This window comes from Scheffersomyces stipitis, chromosome 6 (assembly GCF_000209165.1).
Source record: "Scheffersomyces stipitis CBS 6054 chromosome 6, complete sequence".
In the NCBI taxonomy this organism is placed as follows: domain Eukaryota; kingdom Fungi; phylum Ascomycota; class Pichiomycetes; order Serinales; family Debaryomycetaceae; genus Scheffersomyces; species Scheffersomyces stipitis.
In genome coordinates, this window is record NC_009046.1 from 432,556 (window position 1) to 456,656 (window position 24,101).

General features: G+C 42.6%; 7 protein-coding genes across 7 annotated transcripts; 3 read left to right on the forward strand and 4 right to left on the reverse strand. All coding sequences in view use genetic code 12, as the record gives it.

The window, feature by feature from the left end:
- Positions 1–477: 477 nt before the first annotated feature.
- On the reverse strand, positions 478–2,703 carry BUL2 (BUL1-like protein; the record flags this gene model as incomplete). The annotated part of the gene is made up of 1 exon (XM_001385732.1): positions 478–2,703. One exon carries the CDS (start codon positions 2,701–2,703, stop codon positions 478–480), a length of 2,226 nt encoding a protein of 741 aa, XP_001385769.2.
- Positions 2,704–3,658: 955 nt separating this feature from the next.
- EMC38 (gamma-glutamyltransferase) lies at positions 3,659–5,920 on the forward strand. Its single transcript, XM_001385398.1, is given in 2 exon segments — positions 3,659–4,951; positions 4,970–5,920. The coding sequence occupies 2 exon segments, from the start codon at positions 3,836–3,838 to the stop codon at positions 5,804–5,806; spliced, it is 1,953 nt and encodes a 650-aa protein (XP_001385435.2). The 5' UTR covers positions 3,659–3,835; the 3' UTR covers positions 5,807–5,920.
- Positions 5,921–6,850: 930 nt separating this feature from the next.
- On the forward strand, positions 6,851–9,344 carry YAT1 (mitochondrial carnitine acetyltransferase). The gene has a single exon (XM_001385399.1). The coding sequence runs from the start codon at positions 7,009–7,011 to the stop codon at positions 9,265–9,267; it is 2,259 nt and encodes a 752-aa protein (XP_001385436.2). The 5' UTR covers positions 6,851–7,008; the 3' UTR covers positions 9,268–9,344.
- Positions 9,305–12,765, reverse strand: MSB1 (polarity establishment and bud formation protein). The gene has a single exon (XM_001385733.1). It carries the CDS (start codon positions 12,597–12,599, stop codon positions 9,429–9,431), a length of 3,171 nt encoding a protein of 1,056 aa, XP_001385770.2. The 5' UTR covers positions 12,600–12,765; the 3' UTR covers positions 9,305–9,428.
- Positions 12,766–14,694: 1,929 nt separating this feature from the next.
- On the reverse strand, positions 14,695–16,726 carry PICST_32703 (bZIP protein that binds to CRE motifs, interacts with Mig1p; the record flags this gene model as incomplete). The annotated part of the gene is made up of 2 exons (XM_001385734.1): positions 14,695–16,593; positions 16,715–16,726. 2 exons carry the CDS (start codon positions 16,724–16,726, stop codon positions 14,695–14,697), a joined length of 1,911 nt encoding a protein of 636 aa, XP_001385771.2.
- A 772-nt stretch (positions 16,727–17,498) lies between these two features.
- Positions 17,499–19,931, reverse strand: MNS1 (mannosyl- oligosaccharide 1,2-alpha-mannosidase). Its single transcript, XM_001385735.1, has one exon. The coding sequence runs from the start codon at positions 19,676–19,678 to the stop codon at positions 17,768–17,770; it is 1,911 nt and encodes a 636-aa protein (XP_001385772.2). The 5' UTR covers positions 19,679–19,931; the 3' UTR covers positions 17,499–17,767.
- A 1,365-nt stretch (positions 19,932–21,296) lies between these two features.
- On the forward strand, positions 21,297–23,969 carry WAR1 (WAR1; transcription factor activity; the record flags this gene model as incomplete). Its single annotated transcript, XM_001385400.1, has 3 exons — positions 21,297–23,383; positions 23,462–23,664; positions 23,755–23,969. 3 exons carry the CDS (start codon positions 21,297–21,299, stop codon positions 23,967–23,969), a joined length of 2,505 nt encoding a protein of 834 aa, XP_001385437.2.
- Between the last annotated feature and the right edge of the window lie 132 nt (positions 23,970–24,101).

Genomic DNA, 24,101 nt, shown 5'->3' on the forward strand with positions numbered 1-24,101 from the left:
TCTACTGCTGTCCTTCTCTCCTAGTGGACCCAGAAAGTTCAACCAAACGCCTGTCAATATATTTAAACCGGAGCGCCTCATACAGGAATCGCCTGATGGTTGCATTTCTGCCGCTTTTGAAAAGTAGCTTTTCGCACCTATTCTTCAGACTTTGTGTGCTTAATCGAACTACACTCTACTACTTTGCAGACTACAGACATAAAAGCCAAACAATTGAGGAAATGAATTTAGATGAGCCCAATTTGTTCAGAAGAACGTATTGGTCAAATATCAATAACATGGGTTGGGTTACAGCTCATAGATAACTTTTCTTGATTATGAAAGCGTTTATTATGAACATTTTGTTGCTCTTACAATACAGGATACATAAATTCGTCATATAGTGTACTACCGGTAAAGGTGTTATAATAAGTTAAGTAATTGAAGGTGCAAACTTTCTAAAATCATGAGTTGTATACACCTTCTATGCATGTTATTTTAATAATTGTCTACTGTCAAAGGAACATGAACCACAAGAGAGTCTCCACTAACCATCTTGATGACAATTTTTATGTAGTACATTCTAGCCATAAGACAAGTCTGGAAACTAGGAACCAAAGTGAGATAGTCGAATCCCCTGTTGTGCTTGTTGTCAGGTCCCTTCAAATGACAGCTATTAAGGTCAAGGGTGACATCGAATTTTTTGGAATAAAGCAAGTGGTCTTCCTGCTCAATACGTTCAGATTCCCATGGAATTGTCTTAACCAGTGCATGGTTTCCACTGGATTTCGACGACTTTGAATGTAATTCGAAATCGGGAATTGACAAGTTAATATACTTCGTACTCAGGGCCGACACACTTCTGATATCTTTGTACATTTGCGTTTCGAATCTCAAGACTTCGTTACTGACGTTCTTGATTAGATTCTGGATTTCGTTAATGTACCCCTGGAACGGCTTTACTATAATCAGATCAAAATTATCAGGCTCATTCTTCTTCGACGAGTCAATATTTTCATCTTTGAAACACATCTCATGTGTGAATTCAAATGGGAAACAATGTTTTTTTGATCTGACAGAAAATACAACAAGCTCAGATTGCAAGGATTTGATTTCAGGGAAGACAACCTTTGAAGTATTTGATCCTTCAACGAAGTATGACAATTCTATGGGAACCAGTATCGTGGTGTTGTACTTTTTACCAGGTTCTCTAAATTTAATTGGAGGGACATACGATATACTATAATGTTCCTTTGGCGTAGACAATGACACAATCCCCAAAACTTTGACAGATCCGGTGAGAGACTTCTTTTTGAACGACGTTGTAAATTGATAAATATCATCAGCAAATTGTTTTCTATTCTTTTTCAAATTGTGTTTTATGGACATATCAGCCACGTCATATAGTTGACGCAACTTGTGATTTGAATCTCGGGATCCCACTGGGGTCAATGCTTGTAGATTCAAGGTCCGAGGGTTTGTCGAAGCATTCGTAAGGTCATTGCCATATTCAATCTTAGAAACAATGGAATCGACAAATGCTTTGTAGTATAATCCCGCCTCTTGTATCATTGCCTTAGGGTTACATTCGTACTCTAAGTTTGTAGTAGGTATCACTCTAATGGGACACGTAGCCTCTTTAGCTATAATATATCGATCCCTGCTGTCGTGAGTTTCGTAATTATAATCGGATGACTTTCCAATGACTCTGGCATCAACACTGTAACTTATGCAAGTATCTATAAATGCCATATCACGGATCTGTGACTCTCTATTAGCCAAAAGGAGTGAAGGTGCAATTAGACCTCTAGGTATGCCTATACTGGGAGGAACATCCGTATGTCTACTCAAGCTGTGTGGCTCACAGATATCATCCAACAACTTTTGCGGAACTCTAAAGGTGAAGAATCTCTTATATGTTACTCCCGGTTGAAATAAACGCTTCACATCTATGGATAATGCTGTATTATCGTAAGGGTCAGTTTCACCTTCACACCAATCGTGCGGGTCCCCGTTATCGGTTACAAGTCTATCAATATTTGCGTATGTCCATGAAGCATACAAATCGGTCATGTTCAAAAATTTAAAAACGTTGACTGGATTTTCTGAGTCGAGGAATCCCTTGTTATTGTCAAGCACAGTTATAACTCCTTCAAATACAATGTATACCATATCAAACAGAATTGGTTTATCTGACTTGTTGACTATGGTGACATAACCGTGGATATAGTCACCTTGTCTGAATTCTTTATTGGATGGATCGATAACTGTTGGTTTCATACCAACTTGACACACTTTTTCCGTGACAGTGATTTTCACTTCCAAGTTGGAGCTGACAGCATTATTGGTCTTGGTCAAGTTAGGCAATTTGTGAGCGTTTGCCAAGATGGTGTTCTCCCAAACCTGAGCCGACTCTTCGTTGAAAGTCAGGGATTCAGTGATGGACAACGGGAATGCTTCTACGCTGTTGTTCACAGACTCATTCATCGGTGTTTGAAAGCCAAATAATGACAGACTATTTAATGTATTGGAAGTAGTCACAGGGCTAACCTCGTATATGGGTGGATCCACTCTGAAATTTTCATCGGTCGGGGTCAAGTTCTTGGAGATAGTCAGCTGGTACATGTGGTAAGAAGGCAAAATATTGTTTATCAATTCGTCTTCTTCGCCTGCGCTTACTATTGGACTAATGGATATTCCTGAAAACTGCGATTGCAAGTTCATTTCTGAAGTTGCTTCATTTTGCACAGATTCTATAGATGGGAAGTCCCTCACTTTCGCTATGGGTTTCGGACTCTGGTGGCTATCGTCAGAGTCATTATTTGGTGAAGACATAATGTGCTGCCGCAATATACATAATATGAAGTTCTAGACTGCTGTAAGGTGCTAGCAAAGTGCCTTGAAGAACTGAAAAATATATTAGCAACGGTTGTAGTAAAGATGAGCTGAGTGTTTGGATGCAGGGCTTGGCCGAATAAGGTAATTCGTTGGAACCAAAATCGAAAGGCGCCAGGGTAGCAAGAACCGAATCTTTTTTAGAGGAAAAGAAACCTCCATATCTATGGAATAAACGGATGAAGAACTATTTGCTGTTGTATTGGAAAGAGCTGTGAGGCAAAATACGACATATCTTTAGTGGTAAACATTCGTATTTAATTAATGTGCTGCAAAATTGATCACATGACTACAATTGGGATATAGGTAGATCTCGGTGTTTGATGTTTGAAGAACAGATTGGGCCCAGTTCTTTCTCTTACCGTTACTGTAATAGCTCACTGCTTTGACTTGTTGCAGAGACAACTTTTCATTCATTCTTGTGTGGCAAGGATCTGTGGTGGCTCAATTGCAATTGAGAAATGCACACTCACAGACTCATAGGGTATTCTTTTGCGATTCACAGTTCGTCATTGATTGGGCTTCTCCGCTGCTCGAATCACCTCATACACATACTTAGAATTGCCATTTCCACACTCTTCTTCCAGCTAGCCTCCTCTTCATCCGCTTGGAGTCATTCTCTGCTTTTTGCACCTGAATGACCTTCACCACTCAGTCTTCAAGCAGTGTGGTATGTGCACTCTTCGTTAGGCGCGCATTTAGAGAAGAGAGAAATTCCGCGCACTGATAACGAAAAGCTCCACAGTCTTGCGAGAGTTAGCTTTCTTATTTATTCCGATCTGACTAATTATTGTCCAGAGCAGCTTCATACATTAGTTATATAGACACACTACTTATTCATTATACTGCCTACTACCGACTACGGCTCGAATACTGCTCCAATAGTTTATCAACAGATAAATACTTCTACACCAAGCGGACTTTTTTCTCCAACAAATTCCACACTGGCTTATCTAACTCGATGACTTTAAACGAGAAAACCACGCTTCTACAGCACCAACAACAGAGATCTGTACGAGGGTTGCGGTATTTACCAGCAATTCACTTCAAAAGCAGATTCCTTGTAGTATTAGCAGCCATTATGACCATCTTGGTTATGCACACATTGCTAGTTCTACAAGGAAAACAGCCTCTCCTTGAAGAAAAGATCAAATACATTAAGAGACCAGACCCCTATAGGAGTCTTCATAAGATTTTCATCAATGACGACCCCTTACTTGACCGTATTGGTGTACCTACTTTATCTCCACTGGAAGAACATTTACACCTTGGATCCAAAGCCATGGTTACCAGTGATGTACCTCTTTGTTCTACTATGGGTAAAGATATACTTTTGCTGGGAGGTAATGCGGCTGATGCTGCTGTGACTGTAGCGCTCTGTATTGGAACTATCAATTCTCACTCGTCTGGTATTGGTGGTGGGGGATTCATAGTTAGTAAACATAAGAACGATTTCATCAGTATCGATGCTCGTGAAATGGCTCCTAGTGGAGCATTTAAAGACATGTACGGAGACAACTTTGTTCTTTCCAAGATAGGCGGATTGGCAATAGCTGTTCCTGGTGAATTGAAGGGGTTGTACGAGCTTTTTGTCAGACATGGCTCGGGTAGATTGTCGTGGAAACAATTGCTTGAACCTGTAATTCACTTGAACCGAAATGGATTCCGTTGCACTAAAGTATTGGAAACAGTCATTGCCATGGAGAACAGTATTGTTTTCTCGCAGGTACCAGAAATCAAGACAAACTGGGACTTTATCTTCAAGAATGACGAGACAGTCAAGGAAGGTGACTGGATCAGACGTCCTAACTATGCCAATACGTTAGAACTAATTGCCAACAATGGGTCTTCAGCCGTATTCTATGATCCAGAAGGACCTATTGTTGGCTCTTTGGTTAAAACTATTAAGCAATTTGGAGGAATCCTCACGAAGGATGATTTCAAGAACTACAAAGTAAATGTAGAACACCCTATCAATGTTAATCTTACCATCGGAGATAAGGACCTTTCTGTGTATACGGCCAATGGTGTTTCCAGTGGTTTAGCTTTGGTAGCCGGATTGAATTTCTTCAACGAAGTACATAACAACTCTCAGATCATCAATGATAAGGATGATGTCCTGCTTACGCACAAGCTAGTTGAGAGTTTCAAATGGCTATCTGCTATCAGATCGGAGTTTGGTGACGTCAACATCGATAACTACAAGCAAGACTTGATTACCAAGTACACCAGCAAGTCGTGGATCAAGGAGGTATTCGACAAGGGCGAGTACTCAGACGAAAGGACGTTTCCCTGGACCAACTACCATCCCAAGTACGAGTTGACTGAGCCTGAAGGTACGTCTCACTTCTCGATTATTGATGAGGAGGACAATGCCATTTCCATGACTACTACAGTTAATCTTCTATTCGGCTCTTTAGTCTACGACAACAGCACAGGTATAATTCTTAACAATGAGATGGATGATTTTTCGCAGCCAAAGGTGCCCAATGCTTTCAACCTAACTCCTTCTATCTACAACTTCATCGGTCCGCATAAAAGGCCGTTATCGTCGACGGCGCCCACGATTATTGTAGATAGCGATACCGGGAAGCCGGATCTTTTGATCGGAGCTGCGGGTGGCCTGCGTATTCCTACTGCTGTTTTACAGGCTATCGTGCGTATCTACTATGAGCGTAAGCAGCTATTGCACACTATCTCTTTCCCTCGATTACATCATCAGCTCATTCCACGGAATATTATGGTGGAAAACTTTACTGTGTTTGATGATGAACATGGCCACAACAACATACAGACTGCGTTGTGCAAGTTGGGCCACACTTTCTACGAAAGCGGGTCATTAACGTCAATGAATGGGATTCACCGCAACGGCGACCATCTAGAAGGAGTCAGTGACTTTTGGCGGAAACGAGGCGAGGCCGATGGATATTAGAATTTGTGCAGAAGTCCAATATCGATTTGATCCTCCGGAGCGTTATTTTGCCGTGATAGAGAAATTGGATTATTCAATGTAAATAATATTCTAATAGATCAAGTAAAAAATTTCTGCTGGAGTGTAGGACCAATTTTTATTTCTGTGGGCTCCAATCACACACTCCGTTTTTTATCAGGATAGCCAGATCATATGTAGATATACCCAAGGAGATGTGCACATTGCACAACATTGGCAGTTTGCGTAGCATATATACGGACTCATAGATACGAACTACGTAGACACGAATTACAGGCTGAATCATATTTACCATTCTACACCGTGTAAGGTGAATTTATGAGAGTGCCGTGGAGATGTGAAAGTGTGACAGCAGAAAGATTTTTCATGTACCTACATTCCTTTTAACATCTCTAATATACAATTATTACATTCTACGCTTATGATAAGTCTTAAATTTCCCATTCTTAAATTTCCCTTTGTCGGGACGCACAACCAAACCCTAATGAACAATTGGAATGAACAATTAGAATTTCATTTTCCTGGGGTATTCGGAGCTGACATATGCTGATAATCACCATTTGTCGGACGATTTTAAACTGTAACTATGTGGCGCCGGTATCCGGAGTTGGTAGAGCTACGGAGTTGAATGATCGGTTCAACGGGGATTGGAGACCAAATTGGCCAATGAACGCACTGGCGACCCGCATCTGAGTAATATTTTCTGACATGTCGGATTGCCCCACACTGTATAAACGCTAAAGAAAACTCCGAGATGCACGGCCTGTATATAGTGGAATGCTCGGAGTTTTGCACCGCAGGCTTGAGCGCCTAACTATGGCGAATTCCCCAGATTTCACCAATAATGTCCCGCACAATTGTCCCGCTCCTGCAAACAGAACACAGTTACCCGCTCACGATCGCTGAGCAATGCAACTCCGGTGGTGACGCAGCACTAAAACGAACAAATCTTCTGGGGTAGGCCTCATTTTTCGTGGATATAAATTGCTGATAAATTCCTTGCTTTGGCACACCAACGCTATAATGCCCTTGACTTTTATTACTCTTTGGCTGCGTATACATTATATCTACTTCGTACACTGTTAGCTTCACTTTTCCTATCCTTTCTTCTATTTATAGTACTTATTTAAGACACCTGCATTTTTTCCCGGTCACCCAATTTTCACTTCTTCATACCAACACAAATGGCTACCTACCAACATCAGGACAGCTTGCAAAAGTTGCCCATTCCCGACCTCACTGAAACCTGCGCCAACTACCTCAAGGTGTTGAAGCCTTTGCAGACAGAGTCGGAGCACGAGCAAACCGTCAAAGCCGTGGAGAGCTTCTTGAAAAGCGGCACGGGTAAATACTTGGATCTGGAACTTCGAACTTTTGCCAAAACAAGAAACTCCTACATTGAACAGTTCTGGTACGATGCCTACTTGAACTACGACAACCCCGTAGTGTTGAACTTGAACCCATTCTTCCTCTTGGAAGACGATCCCTTCAACAACGATAACAATGTCCATAGCAACCCTCAGATCAAGCGTGCCACCTCGCTTACATTGTCTTCCTTGAAGTTCATCCAGGCTCTCAAGAATGAGACGTTGCCTCCAGACGTATTAAAGAATGGCCAACCTTTGTGCATGTACCAATATTCCAAACTCTTTGGTGCCTCGAGAATCCCCACTGATGATGGGTGTATCATGCAATCCGACAACAAGTCCAACCACATTGTCGTCATGAGCAAGTCTCAGTTCTACTGGTTTGATGTATTGGACTCCAAAAACAACATCTTGTTGTCTGAATCTGAGTTGAGTGTCAATTTCACCTCGATTGTCCAAGACTCGTTGACTACTGATCATGCTGATATTGCCAAGTCTTCTTTCGGAGTGTTGACCACTGAAAACAGAAGAATCTGGGCCAACGTCCGTAACAACTTGATTCACAACAACCCCATCAATAATGAGATCTTGTCGATCATCGACTCGGCTCTCTTCATCTTGTGCTTAGACGACATTGAAATCAACGATTTGTCGGAGTTGTCCAAGAATATGTTGTGCGGCTTGTCGATACTTGACAAGGGTATCCAGGTAGGTACTTGTACCAACAGATGGTACGACAAGTTGCAGATCATCATTACCAAGAATGGTAAGGCTGGTATTAATTTTGAACACACAGGAGTTGACGGCCACACCGTATTAAGATTTGTCAGTGATATCTACACTGACTCAATCTTGTCATTTGCCCAGTCAATCAACACTAACTCTCCTTCCCTCTGGAAGAATACCCGAAAGAACAGCAATGAGATAGAGATCAATGATGACTTAATCACCATTCCCCGTAAATTGGAATGGGACTTAACTCCAGACTTGTCTCTCGCTCTTAGATTCGGTGAAACCAGATTAAGTGACTTGATCAACCAGAATGAGTTCAGACACTTGGAGTTCAAGAGATATGGTGCATCGTTCATCAAAAAAATGAAGTTCTCCCCAGATGCTTTTGTGCAAATGGCCTTTCAAGCAACATATTATGCATTGTACGGTAAAGTCGAGTGTACCTATGAGCCAGCTATGACCAAGCATTTCTTCCATGGAAGAACTGAAGCCATCAGAACTGTTTCACAGGAGTCAAACTTGTATGTCAGAAAGTTTTTTGACTCTCTAATCTCTAATGAAGAGAAGTTGAAATACCTTGCAGAAGCCTGTAACCTGCACTCTAAACAAACAAGATTGTGTTCGGCTGGTAAAGGTGTGGACAGACATCTTTATGCCTTATTCTGCCTCTGGAAGAGATACCTTGATACTCATGAGGACGAGGAAGATGGTGAATCCACTAACATGGATCCAAGAGCCTCTATCTCTACTTTAGTTGACGACGACGATTCTTCGTCTGAAAATACCATCGTGGACCACCATAGCCATGCTAAGGCTCAGAATTCGATGGCCAACTTGAAGGTGTTACCAGAAATCTTTGCTGACAATGGCTGGGACAAGCTTAACAACACTATAATCTCTACGTCCAACTGTGGTAACCCTTCATTGAGATTGTTTGGTTTCGGTCCAGTTTCTGCCAATGGGTTTGGTATTGGTTACATCTTAAAGGATGATTCTATCTCCATCTGTGCTTCTTCCAAACATAGACAAACGCAAAGATTCTTGACTACTTTGGAATCATACTTGAATGAGATTGAAACTATGTTCAAGCAAGTGAAGGGAGAAAAGAAAGCTGCTGCTGCTGTTGCAGCCAAGGCAGCCACTGTCGCTTCGCTTCCTAAGATTGTTCAACCTACTCCAGTCAGCAACTTGTCTAGTTTGTTGGGTGGTTACGGTTACTTCGACATGGGTGATGACGATATCAAGTCTAGAGGCCCAAGTCCAGAGTTGCCTTTCTTGAATAGAAACAATAGTGGATTCTCTATTCGTGAAATCGGCAAGAAGTTACGTTTGTCTGAATACTAGACGATATTTATTCATTACATTTCCTTATTTATTAACGTGACAAATACTTTATTTATTTAACAATTAATTTATTCTGATTTTATTCGTATTCATTTCTGGTCTGTTATTTATAAATCATTAAAATACATAGCATGTTTCATTCAAGAATCTCAGTCAATTATTTAGATCCCAAAACTTCCTTGTATGAACGCAGCCCTGAGATTAGCCTTATTTGTAGTTGAATTCTTGTTGTGTTTACCTTGTTTTGGAATGCTCATCATCGTGAAGTCACTAACGCCATGCTTACCACCAGAACCAGTGTCACTTGTTGGTCGACTATGCGGAGGAGATATGGGGTGGTGATTGGAAGCTGAAGGGCGATTCAAATAGATGGGCTGCGGAGCTGGTGTATGGTTAGGATGGTGAATTGGTTCATGGGCAACAGGTTGATATGCTTGGTACTGAGGTTGCAGCAGAAGAGCAGGTGAATGATGAGATGGTTTCTGCTGCTGAGGAGGATGTGGAAGATATTGCTGAGGATTATGAGGTAGATATTGCTGTGAATATTGCTGGGGGTGTAAGTATTGCTGCGGATGCGGGAATTGCTGTGGAGGGATTGCCAGATACACTTGACCTTGTGGTTCAGTGTTGGAGTTCAATTTCGTGTGTGACTTTTCTGGAGATCTCAGTTGTGGAGAAGAACCACGGGATTTATGATATTCAGTAGGAAGAGACAACTGCTCTTGAGAACTGTGGTACATATACTGAGTTGGAGGTACTGGTAAATACTCTTGGGAGCCATGGTATGCATATTGGGGTTGATAAGGCATTGGTGGGGCCAGAAATGGACTGAAAAAGATTCCATTTTGAACAGCAGGAGAATGTGAAGCCATATTCAAATCTAAAGGAGGAGGTACTTGATTGAAAATTGGTTGAGGTGGTGGTAGTGCCATAGTATAGTCAGTTTGCTTTTCATCTGCAACATATGACGTTGGCTTTTTCTTCTTTTTCTTCTTCTTTTCTTTGTCTTGTGACTTATCTTTAACACGCTTTGGCAGCTCTGGTACTGGAGACATGATAACATCAGGTGGGGCAAAAGAGCCTGGAGGAGATCTAATTGGAGGGGTTCCAACAGATGCAAATTCTGGAGTATCAGTAAAACCTGCGGCAGCAGCAGCTGCTGCCATGACTTCAGCCACCTCCTTCTCTCGCTTCAACTTCTCTTTCTTTTCCTTTCTCATTCTTCTTCTCTCCTTCTTGGCTTCCTTGCTCTCGGCATATTCGGCTTCGAACTTGGAATCTAACTTGGCATCTAACTTGTCGTCTAACTTGGGAGTATCAGACGCAAGTTCTGTATCAATTGGATCCTTTGCTTTGTCTAACAGTTGCTCGCTAACTGGAGAATTCAATTGCTGATGCCTCTCTAACAATTCCATTGGAGACTGGCCCGTACCAGGGACATAGTAATCTTCAAACGGCTCGTCTGATTTGTTCTGTTTTATCATTTCTTTGCGTTCTTGTTCTGTTGTGTATGAATCAAATGGTTCTTTGAAATCTCCGGTGTTGCTAGAATATTGTGTAACTGGAGTTTGGCAAGGTTGGCCCAATGACAAACTAGACAGTGGCGCGCTATTGATGTCAAAGTCTGAAGATGGTGGAACTTTTCTTGGAATAGGGACAGTAGAATTGGTTCTGCTTCTTGTTTGAATGCTGACTTCAGCAATTGAAGTTGTTTCCAAGTAACGTCTATATTCCGAAGCTTCATCGGCGCTGACTTTGCTTGGGTATATGTAGCTCATTTGATCGTCCTCAAGGGTAAGCGAACCTACATCCAATTTGTAGTCTTTCTCTTCGAACAGAATATTTGGTAATGGATCGACTGTTTCATCCAAATGCTTGAAATCCTTTGGAGGAAGCGGAGGCAAAGGCAGGTTCTTTCTTTTGATACTTTCATTGGATGGGTTTCTTGAACGTGGTGGTGTGGTTGTTTGCACTGGTTCCAATTTGAAATGCTTGAGATATTCATCTGAAGACATGGTTTGTTCAGAAATGATTATCCATTTCTGGAAGCCTTTTAAGTCTGATTCCATGACTAACGAACGACCAAAAATCTTTTTGAATTCTGTAGATTGGTCTGATCCCAAAGTGGATAACCATGTCCAAATATAGAAATCCTGTAAAGTTACATCGTAGACTGAAACCTGAGAGAAGAGTGGTATGTTGTCATCGATCTCAGGTTGTGATTTGGGCCATCCAGGGTACAATTCATACTTGGACTCAATCGAATCATCGGTTAATCTTCCGAGAACTCTTCTTGATTCTTCAGTAAGACCTCTCACAATATCATCTGTTGAATCTTTCTTGAAAATGTTCTTAAGAATCGTATAGTTTTCGATGGAGAGGAACGCGTCCTTTTTGTCAAAGGAAAGCGTGTGTCTTACTTTGGAGAGTAACTCGTACACATTGGAAGATGGACGTGTAGATTTGACTACTACGCATGGGATGGTGATCATGGACTTGAGTGTACGGCCAGTATCTTCGGAAGGTGGGTATGCTGTTGTTATGAGAAGCGATTGCAATGCCTTGGGCAACTTCAAAGTTTCTGCATCATTTTCAGGCAACATGGCACGTAAGAAAGAAAGCAAAAGATGAAACAAAGCATTGCCGGATGATTTCCAAGCTTCAACTCCCTGGATAAAATTGAACTCCTGGTTGATGGTAGCATCATAGAAGGCAGATTTTGAGAGTTTGGACGTGGGGTTGAAGGCCCAAATGGACGCCATTTTGGTGACCTTTCTTCCACTTAAATAGTTGTACTGTGAATTTGAAGTGATACTGATTAACAAGTCAAGAAAATCATACACAATTGAGGCATGAGCTGGCGAGCTGAGACACTTTGGCATAATGGACAAGAATGCATTTTTGGGGTAGCCAGCCTCTCTCTCCCTTCTTCTATATTCCAAATATACATCCCAGCCGATGATCTCGTTGTTAGGCAATCTTGACCACATGTACTTCAAGGCACATATCAAAGTGAACTCATCGTACAGCTGTATAATAATGAGCGCATGGTTTTCGTCATGGTCTACGTCAATGAGCTCTCCATTCGGAAAAAGCTGTTCAAGAAACTGTTCGAGCTTGGAATCGTTGATCTTTGATCTGAACGGTAAGAGGATGTGAGGCACATTTGTTCCACGAGCCTTGAGCTCGGCTGTGATCAAATGGAGTATCAGCTTGAGTTTCCGTTTCGAAAACTGTTCTGGCCGGATGAGATTGGCTGATTTGCGGACAGTGGCCATGTCCGGCAACTTGGGTAGGTCGAAGTCGGCGCGACGTGTCTGTTGCGCTGCCATGACTGTTGGTAACTGACTTTCAACTGGCAGTGGAGGATGAGGTGCAAATCAAAAAATTTGAAACTGGTTGGTTGAAAAATAAAAAGGTAAACAAATAAAATCTGGATTGGACTCTCAGTCGCGCTACAAGAGTCGAGAAGAGCAAAACGCTACTAAATTGAAATTGACGTAATATCAGAACGTTGTAGAGGGTCAGCCAGACATCAACTTGCAAAGATATCTCACGATATAAATACGTGCTGGGAGTTTCTACTAGACTAGCTTTTTTGGCCCTTTGTCGCTGTAACCAAATATACTTGTGTTTACTTTAGACCTGCATATGGCCTGAAGCTTACACCCGAACATTTTTGTCGTGGGCGCGTAGCTGCAGATTCAATTGACCTTTGCCAAATTGGGCGTGGCACGTCAAGTCTAAAACACCCAATTAGCCCCGATTAGGAAGTGTTATGGGTATGGGCAGACAGGTAAATGGGCAATGAGATCAAGAAGCCATTGCCAACATTCCCAGTCATCGCATGCATAATGTATGTTGAAGTCTGTAGATGACAACCGAGTAAAATTAGAGAAAAGCCTCTGCTCGTTTTTCGCTACCATCTGTGTTTTTACATTCGACTATCTTGGAAGTCGCAGCAACAATTTTCGCATCCATTCCCAGGAATTCTTTTCTACTCTCACGGAAACGACAAGAATGTTACTTGTGGTGGTAGTCTTGGGAACGATGTCCCTCTCCTGTTGATTCATTTTTGAAGTGTCGCCCTTCTATCCCTTGTCTATTGCTCAGCGATGTGTCTCCTCCATTGTATGCCTTCACAACCATGAGCTATTGTTGCCTACCCCTAAAGACTGCACTGATATGGCTAGTAACAATAGACTTTTTCACAGTCTGATTGTCGATTCTTCCACAATAGCAAACGCCTTTCTTACCATTGTAATGATGTAGGGTCTTTCTCCAGCAATGGCAGGACCTCCATCGGGTGGTTAAAGTTTGTGCTGGACGACATGTGCTATCTGGATTTCCATTATTTGGCAATTTCTCATCATTGTCGCAATACCATTGTAGATAGGAAGATACTCTAGCAACAATTGTCTATGTAAGTATCGGAGTTGACTGGTGAGGAGACGAGTCCTACTGCTTACAATAGAAACTAGTTCATCCCTTGACGACATGAGCTGAGTCTGCTCGAGTACTTTTACACGAATTAGACAAGAATCGACATCTAACTTATAATGCGCAAAGTGTACCAGGCAACATCGTATAATACAGAGGAGAAGTAGAGATAGCACAGCCAACAAATTCAGACAGCAGACTGCTCTACCTATATACTCGTACTCGTTAATTGTCGGTGAAAATATCGCCTGTGCTAAATCGCGTATGTCGAAAAACGCTTTACAGAACGAAGGCGTCTTGATGCTCTTCTTAGACTAGTCTTAGTAGAAGTATAGTTGAAAACTTACGGACGCGTCTTCGTGCCTGGCTCGTAGTTGGAATAACTATTCGGCTCGCGTTCGCCAATGCAGGGAATAAGCTTTCCAGGGTCTTCTGAAGACTATTGTTCCATGCATGGTTCTATAAAAAGAGAACTATAAATGATAGTTTCATAAGGAGATAGAGCTGCAATATACTAAAACTTGGGAATACGATTCGTGACAATATGACCCTTTCCAATATCCGATTCTGGACAATAGACTATTTCATAACATCCACGGCAAACCTAATTGTGCAGAGTGCCTTCTGCTTTCAGGTTCATATTTCGTATGATAAGAATTGCAAGTTAATATGTTACACCAAACCAGTTAGATTTCCTCCTCTTGTTTTAAAATGTTTCCATATTTGTTAAATTATTGAAATTCTAGAAGTAGGATACGTCAACGATGTTCTTAAAGAATTGCTATGCTACTATACATTTTACTTACGTTGCATAACATCGGCACCTAAACAGTGTACAAAAGTATAACAGAAAATATACCTTGACTACAAATTTCATTTCCATAATAACTTAAGCTTGTATTATAAGACTATTTAATGAGCAATATTTATACTTATCACATTCTCAAATCGTTTATAAATTCAACCGTTATATGTGAAGTTTCTTTACTATACGTTCAACTCGCTTCCAAGATTGCCATGTGCATGCATGGCTTGTTGTAACTCAACCATGCTGCTAACAGGACGGAGACTATAGTTCTGCAAGGCCTGTTGAGGATGTGGAAGTTGCTGCATTTGAGCTTGAGCACCTGTGTTCAAAGCGGATAAGTTTGACATGCTGTTTATGGCCCTCAACTCACCATTGCCTCCATTCATAGCAACAGGACCATCAGGATTAGATTGTGGCATGTCTGACATGCCGTGAGCATGGTTGATAGTGGCATGAGAATAAGCTCCTGCCAATTCAGGTGTCACCACAGTAGTGGTATTCGTGCTAGAGTTGGCTTGAACATCGTTGCTGTTAGGAGTGCCGATGGTCTTAGTAACTAAGGTGTTGGACATCGCCTGAAACTGAGAATCATTTCCACGAGCAGGAATGGCACTGACGGAATTTGTGCTGTGAAGAGTTGTTGGAATAGTCAGTGGGATAGAGGTAACATCGTTCAGACTGTTGTTACTCATCTCAGCGATGTAGTTGGCTTGTTGTATTATTCTCTCTATCTGATCAAAACCTCCGACATTCTGTGCCAACAAAGCGCAGCCCTTGTGATTTTCTATAATACTTTTGAGTGTAATCAACAGATCGCGCAATTGGTTGACTTCAGCAGACAACTCTCTGTAGCCTGTAGAATAAAACGCCAATTCGTCCTCCATCTTCTGAACCAATTGCTTTTTACGTAATCTACACTTAGACGCAGCCACTCTGTTTCTCTCGAGAAAGCTCTTTCTTTTCTCGTCTTCAGATTTGGGATTGTTCGAGTTTCTAGGTGGAGAGGACTCTTTGTCCGAATCGGATTCCAGGTTGGCTCTGGTGGCGGCAGCCTTCTTAGCTGCAGCGGAATCTGCCTTTTGCCTCTTTCCCTTACTAGAATCTGCGGTATCTGCCTTTCTCTTCTTGCTTTGACTACGTTTACTCGTTTCTTGTTTCTTAATTTCCTGTTTCACAACTGGAGCAGCCATTGGCTGTCTAAGGGGTTCTGAAGTAGGCAAACTTTCAGAAGGTTCTTGCGGGATCAGGGGAAGGGTATCGTATGTCTGTTGATGTGTTGGCTGTAACGAGTTAATGGTAGCGACGTTATTGGCAGAATTGTTAGACGTCAAGCCCAACAAGGAAGACAAACCAGGAGTCATAGGACTATTAAGCAAGGCGCTAGGAGTAGTCAAGCCCGGAACCTGTGCTCCAAATGAAAACTGATGGGAGAGAATTCCAGGCGTCAAGCCAGAACGCAAATTCGACTCGTTAGGAGTCAATCCAGTCTTTCTGAGAGTATTCACAAACTGGTTGAAATTGGCTTGAGAATTGGGACCATTGCCTGCAGCTATCACATTGGCATTGGCACCGTTAGTAGCAACATTGGCAGTATTGACGTTGGAACCATTATTATTGTGGTTGTTGGTAGCACTCAACAAACTGTTCCATAAGTTAGAACCTGGAGTGCCAGGATTCAGCAAGGCCGTTCCGTTAGCTGTGACAGCAGCACCATTAGATCCGGGGACAGGAGGAGAAAGTCCCAAAGGATGTAATCTTCTTCCACCGGGTGTAAAAAGGGGAGGAGTGATTCCCGGAAGTTTGTTACTGGTACTATTACTACTATTATTGATACTATTATTGTTGCTGTTGATGTTGATGTTGTTATTAATGTTGTTGTTGGCACCGTTGAGTGTGGAAAGATTGGGGATGTGGAGGTTGTGTTTGTTAGAGGACTTGGTAGACGAAGTGGCTGATGAGTTCTCGGAGTCTCTGTTATGATGTTCCAGAACCAGTGAAGCGTTCAGTACCAGCGAGTCCTTGGAGGCGAACGAGCGTTCAAAAGGATTGGGCTCTAAATCAAAAGTAGTCTTCTGTTGCTATAGGGTGTCGTTAGTACCGCCATAGATATTAAGGTGAGTCGCTTAATCGCATCAGTACAGTGACGTAATGAAACGGTTGGTGCGAGTCTTTTTCCTGTCATTGGCACAGTATACTTACTTCGTTTGTCATATTAGGAAGTTGTCTGGTTTATTCGTTGTAGATGTAGAGTCAGTTGGCTTGAGGGCAGATCGTCAACTATTTATGGTATGGAGCTCAGACAGTGGAGTGAATCTGGTTAACTGGTTGATTGAAGTATTTTTAATTATTTTTGTTTTGTATGTTTTTTTCACAGTTACGTCATCCCTTTCGCAAGAGGAGTAGGCTCATTACGCGGTCGGAGATAGCCTCGGAAGTAACGCTAGTTTATATGTATTATATCACGTGATCATCCCAAAACCTTACTTCTTCTCTAGTAATAGTGAATCTCCCTGCTTGTCGTGTACTGGCAATTTCCTTTGTGTCTCCATTTTGGCAGGCTGATTCAAATTTTTCTGCTACCGGATCGATCTCTCACTGCGCCAACTTCCGACCGCTGTTCCGGAGCAAGCCCTTTCATCTAGCAATCTCTCCCACACGGCTGCGACAGCCAGTATCCAGGAGAGCCTGGACCACAGAGGTAATTGCTTTTGTTGCGGGATATCACTTGGAGCGATGATATCATAGCCCGGTCACAGCTCCAGCGCAATTCTCCAAAATAAGTCTAAAAGCTCCCTGGAACATCCCTCAAGATATTATCTGAGATTGAAGCCATTTTAAAGTTTTTTTCTGAATGTTTCGCGGTATTATCAGAGTATTATCTGGAGCTTTTACATCTACGGAGGGGCTCTACGGCAATTGAGCAAAATTATCTTGCCATATGGAGTTTCTATTCATAGCTCAGTGCAGTACGCAGCCTTATGGTCCCACTTCTTCGGAGATTTATTGCGTTCCATGCATTCGTAATTACGATTACGGGCCGTAATTAAACTATAAGCATGTAAACTCTAAGTAACTACATACATATTCTTAGTAGACTAGAAGGACTTCTTGCCCCATTGGGAACAAAACGCAACCTATTTAAAACTGCAGAACGTCATGACACGTTCGACGTTGCAAATTTCTCCGGACTGGTAATATCTCAATTATTAAATGTTACATGCTGATAGGCAAATGCAAAACTAGTATATTCGCTCATTCTCTGACAGCCGCGGCACCGATGTCATCCTTGATCAATTCGTCGAGTTTCTTCTTGTTGGCCTCGACGTTCTCCTCTTTTGCAGCTTCGGGGTTTTTCTTGAGGATTTCTTTAGCTTCTTCGGCTGCAGGCTTATCTACCGGTTGTGCTTCTGGAAGTTTGTTTTTGTCTATTTTTACCATGGGTTGTTGAAGCTCAGGCTCCTTGGACCCGTCGATCTTTCTGATCCAGCCGGTCTTGAGGTTGCTGTTTAAGTCAAAGCGAGGGAATGGATGTGCTTCTGTGTTGAACACATACTTGTCTAACGGTACCTTGTTGGTGTCGTCGAACAACAAATACAAGTATTTCAAGGTCTCGGCCCACCAGAAGGACTCCGTGTTGTCTTTGGTAGGTGAGGGGATACTAGTGACGTCCTTCAATGACGTAAATGAAATGTCCCCGTTTTCATTTTCTATCTTGGTGTGCTTCATGAAACTATTGAAAATCTCATACCCGTATTGACGGTACTTTTCGTCACCAGTCAATCTGTACAAAACAAATAACGACTCAACAGTTTCCGGTCTTTGCAAGTTGTGCCTGTCGGCAGGCTTGATGTGGAAATCAGAGTTTTGTGTCTTGTCTTCATTGAACACAGCGATTTCTGGCGACAAACCTGTCTGCGTGTCGGCATACATCCTGTAACAAGTATAAGTCAAGTCGGCACCCAACTGGAACTCTTCTTCCTTCTCATCTGTCCAGTCCGGCAACTTCTTAGCCTCGCTGTAGGTCAAACCATTGGTAGCACCAAGAGCAAGTAAGCCACCGTAGAAACACACAAGATGGTCCATCTTGGGTGAGAGGTGCTTGCCGATACCGTTCTCCAATTCACCGATAAAAGCCAAATCACTGGGCTTCGATCTTCTGACCAAATGCTTTCTCACACCTCTGACAGACTCACGGTACATGCCCTCATAGATGGGCTCTTGTAAGTTGGTCTGTAAGTATTGCTTCAACAAGTACTCATAGTAAGAGTCACCACGCGAACCCAATCTGATCAACTTACCCTGGTAATTACCAGTTTGTGGATTGACGTAGATAGGTACAAGTCCATCAGCTGGTTGGTTAGCCTCTAATACCTGCATTACTTTCTCTACACGATTCCAGTACAACACTTCACCAGTCAACTTGGCCAAATATTTGAACTCCAATTGCAAAGTAGCCACTTCAGCAGTTGACGAAGCACCGTTGTCTACATGGTTAGGAATGCCTTCGCCAGACTCTAAGTTTACAGAGCTGAAGGGTATGCCCGTCTTACTAGCAAAGGCACCATCTAATGCATTGGCCAAGTCAACAGCCTTATCCAAGAGGGAGTCGTCATTGGTGAAATGGAATGCTGAAAGAAGACCTCCCAACATTCTGATGGTAGTTTCAAACGTGTTGACATTATAGTCGAACCTGTAGTCCAAGTCTTCTTTGATCCACTTCTTGGCTCTAGCAACTTCGTCTTCGGCATCCATCAAAATCAAGGTATCCAACGAATCCACAATCATCCATCCTAAAGGCTTGGGGCCCATGTTCTCACCTTTTTGTCTTACAGGATGATATATGTCGTAGCCCCAGCCGAACTTTTCATAGGTGTGCCATGAGTCCAACATGGCCAGTCTAACTTCCTGTTGGGCACGAGTCCATTTGGAGCCGCTGGAATATGTAAGTCCAAATAAGCCACTAGAGCCGAAGGTCAACAGATAGATGTAGTATAGCACCAAGGAGCCTATGAATCCCTTGACTAGCATGATGATCTTGGACGGACGAGGAGATTTCAAGTTGGGTTTATCCTTGTAGTACATTGGCAACGACGATGAAGAGGATTTGGCTTTCCAACGGTTGCCTAGAGAGAGTTTGTCTGCGCTAAATGAGAACGAAGACATCTATGGCCGAGGAAGGGAACGCAGCGCAAAGAGTAGAAACTCAGTAAAAATTGCAATGGCTAAATTGATAATTCTTGCACCGAAAAAAATCCAAGTGCGAGTCTGATAGAAGAGTGAAAATAAACTGCTTTCCTGTAATATATCACAATTCCACAGAAAGAGCGGATCAAGTATGGAGCTGTAAGCAGAGGATTCAGCAACAGATTGAGCCAGCACACAGAACGTATCGAAAGCAGAGCAGTGTGGAGGTAGAATCACTGGATGTTGCAGAAGAAGGAGACGGTAAAGATTGATTTAACAGTTGTCATATTTGTGGAGAGTCGCGGTCATGTGACTAGATAGGAATTTGTATGTACAGTATGGCGAGAGAACGCTTCCACGTAGAAATGGAAGCGTGGACAGAAATAGTGGAAGAGTAAGTTTCACAGCGGAGTACAGTGCACTCCAGTAAAGTCAAAGACTGCTGAAGCAAGTTGTAGCTTAATATAACTATCCATGTGTAATTTGTGTAATTTGTGTAGTTTCGGAGTAGACAGAGCGAGTCCTCGAGAGTCGATCCGGTCAAACTTTTGACTGAGCCATGCAGGACTTTAAGCCCTGCTCCTAGTTGCAATCGGGACTAGCCGCAAGGCAGGTGCATCACGGTGAAGTCTCCTGGAAGAGTATTGTGACAAGATTGAGGGTTGGAGAGGAAGAGAACTGAATTGCTGTGGTTTGTAATCGAGACAGCTGCCATGTGTCAGGGCTTCGGTCTTTAGAGTTTGGTGTCACAACCACAGACTAGTGGCTAGGGAGAAAATCCACACTAATTCTTTCATATGCAGCTGGTAGCCGTTTGGTCCGGCAAAAAGAATAAACGAACAGATCGAACCATTCACGGCAAGTGCTAGAGAGAATTCAGTTGGTTGGTGATTCGTGTGTGATGTTCGCTGGTATATAGTCTTGTTTGCGACTCATACGGTTGCTGTCTTGCAGATGTAGACAGTAAAGTCTTCAATCTCTATTCAGATCAATCGACGGATAAATGCGCTATAAAATTGTGAAAAGTTCTATTAAATAGCACTACAATTTGTGCGAGCACGAACTGGGATTAAGGCACCATAGTTAAAAACCACGCAATCACCATTGCCCAGAAGTCTCTCGTAGAACGTATATAAACCATAAGCGAAACCTAGCACTGGCCCTCTGGAACCTGTTCATACAACCTCTCTTGTCTCTACTCTCTTATATCTCGCTCTAACGAACACAACTCCATTTCCCATCCCAATCACTCATGCTGCTCTCCGGTTTATGTCACAGTCACGACCTGCTTCCAGTACTCACAATAAGCCGATCATCTCCACCGCACGTCGGAACTGAGCTGGGGCAGGTGCAATTCTCAGTGCGCAACATCGGTTCCACGGTTTTTCCATCGGCTACAATTTTTTCTACTGGCTGGAATCACAACTTTCTGTGCCAACACAACTGTATTCACGCTGACTCTCTTGCCAGACCTTTAACATAACCTTTTCACTTCCTCCTTCTTCAGCTTATATCTCCGTTTCTTCCCATGTCTCTCCAGGGCAATCTGCCTCCAGACGACTTTCTGCCCCCCTCGTCTGCCGCAACCCCGGCTTCGATGTCACAAGCCAACAACAGCGATGATGCCTCTACTGGCACCAAGAAATCCAAGTCGGCTCGCAGATCGGTGGCTTGCAAGAGCTGTCACTCCCTTAAAGTCAAGTGTACCCCAGCCGACCCTACCAACCCCAGTGGGAGCTGTATTCGGTGTCTAAATGCCAATCGTAAATGCGAGATTGATCTTAACCAAACCAGAAAAAGGCGGAAAAAGGCCGATATCCTTTTGGCTAACCTCCGCGATCGCAGTGAAGCACCCACAGTTGAGTCCAGCGTTGCTCCCAGTACTCCCATCATTGCTTCGGTACTGGAAGCCCCCTCGCCAGCCCCTACGACCTCAGAAGAAGTTATTGAAAATCTTAAAAGACAGGTTAAATCCCTCGAAGCCCAGCTTCAACAACAGCAAGCCTTCAACCAGCATGCAATGCACCACAGCAGAAACATAAACACAAGTAATGATACTATATCGGATGTAGATTCACCGCCGTTCATCTCGAAATCTGACTTGGAAAGGGAGATCTTATTTCTCTGCGATAGCAGTGTGACCAAGCTTACCGATTTAACCAATGACTTGAAAACTGTAGCTGACCGTAGAACTCTGCTATTCCGTGACTCCCGACCTGTGGATGTGGTCTCCACTGGCTTGTTGTCCCTTGAGGAAGCAACTGAAAGACTCGAGACTTACAGAAAAGTATTGTTCGTGCAGCACCCACTCATCGAGATTCCTAACGAGATTTCGATACAAGAGTTAAGAGAAAAACTGCCCTTCTTGTTCAACGCCGTCATGTCTGTCACCTCCGTAGTATATAATAAACAATTGGACATTGACAAGGCGTTGAACATTGACAATGCTGCTGTGCAATCCATAGCAGTAGAAGTCATGGTCTCTGGTACCAAGTCTGATGAGTTGGTCAAGAGTTTGATCTTGCTCTGTGTCTGGTACAACAGTCCTGAACTCTTTAGACAGCGTCGTTACCATCTTCTCAACACTCTTGGGGTCACCATGCTCCATGATTTGGGAATTGTTGCTAGACCCTCCTACAGCTTCAAAGGAGAAGATCGCGCGGTGACTCAGGATGACAATAAAAAACAGAATTCCGAGTACCAGAGCTTGGTGTTGATTGTATATTTCACCACCGTCAGTATCTGTTTAATACTTAAAAGAACCATCTACGTCAAGTGGACTCCTTTTGTCGAAGAATGTTGTTCGACACTTGAGAGGTCTCCAAATAGAACATGGAGAGAACTTGCTCTTTTCTCCAGGTTGAGCCACCTCTTGGATAAAATACACCACATCATACACTCGCCCGAGATCTCAGAATCAAGACGTTCAACACCACATTACATCATCCACGAGATGCAGAAGGCGCTCTCCATTGTCAGGCACAAGATCAGAGACGATGATCATGCCTTCTTGGCTTACTACTTTTCGGTAGAGGCTTACTTGCATGAACCATGTCTTACTAATGTGTTCACCAATGATGAAAATGGCGACAACATGAAACTTACAGAGTCTTCAGCCAAGTCCATTTCAAATTGTACCAATTCTTGTCTCAATGCATTGGATGAATTCAACAAATTGTCCTTGGAGGAGGTGGCTGGTATTCCTTTGTTTTATAGTTCTCGAATCATTTATACTGCTGGTATGTTATTGAGATTAAGATACTTGATATTATCGTTGCCATCTCATATTGAAAAGGATTTAGTTCCATATCATGCTATTTTTGCCATTCAGAGAGCAAATAAGATTCTTGATCAGGCTAGTATAGCACATTCGGCCAACCACTTCTTGAAGAAGACGCGTTTGGTGTTGCAATTGTTCATACAAACGTATGCAACCCAAGTTCAGGAATTGTTGCGCAAGAATGGTGAAACTCCACAGAACTTGAAGCCAACTCCAAAGAAAGAACTTCATGAAATGGATAGACTTTCCAATATATTCAGAGCACACCATCAAGCTGGACAGAAGTCTATCATTAATGACGATGCTAACCAATATGATTCAAATGTCCCATTAGACATCTTGTCGTATGCTGCCTCTTACAGAAGAGATTCTAAGGACTCTAACATGAGAGGAAGAAGCTCGCCGTCAGCCCATGCCACTAACGGTCTGGAAGATTCGAAGGCTAAGTTGAATACTCCACAATCTTATGCACCTACACCTAGTGCTCTTCCTTTGACTAGTAGTGCGTCGGTAGGAGCTATTTCCATTCCTCCTCTTAGAGCATCTGAAACTCTTCAACCTTCTAATCTATCTCATTTACACCGTTCTTCCTCACTTGGAATAATCAACAACTCCTCACTTCCTATTCCCAGCAATGGCCATGCCTTACCACCGATGTTTGGCACTAATGGGAACCCCAATGCTGGTATGACTCCTCCATTATTGAGCTCAGTTGTTGCTCCATCAACAAAGCATCAGAATCAACTGCACCAGCAAACCTCGCTGCTGCAACTAGGTCAGTTGCCTTCTCAATTTAGACAACCATCCATTGGCCTGAACAAACAAGCTTACAACAACTTGGCCAATCCAGATCAACTTGAAAACTCGTACATGGCTTTGAACGATGAGTTCTGGTCTGATTTGCTTAGCACTGAGTCCGACAGGATCAACTTCTCCAACAACAACTACAATTCAGCACAGGTCAACGACGAGTTGTTTTTCATGAACTAACGGCTTCAATTCTGGATGTTATTTATTGCCCTTCCTTCTACCCTTATTTATTAATATCTCTATGATACTTAGATTGAGTTTAATTACTTCCATAGAAATGATCTCTAGATCAAATGTACGAATATTCTAGAA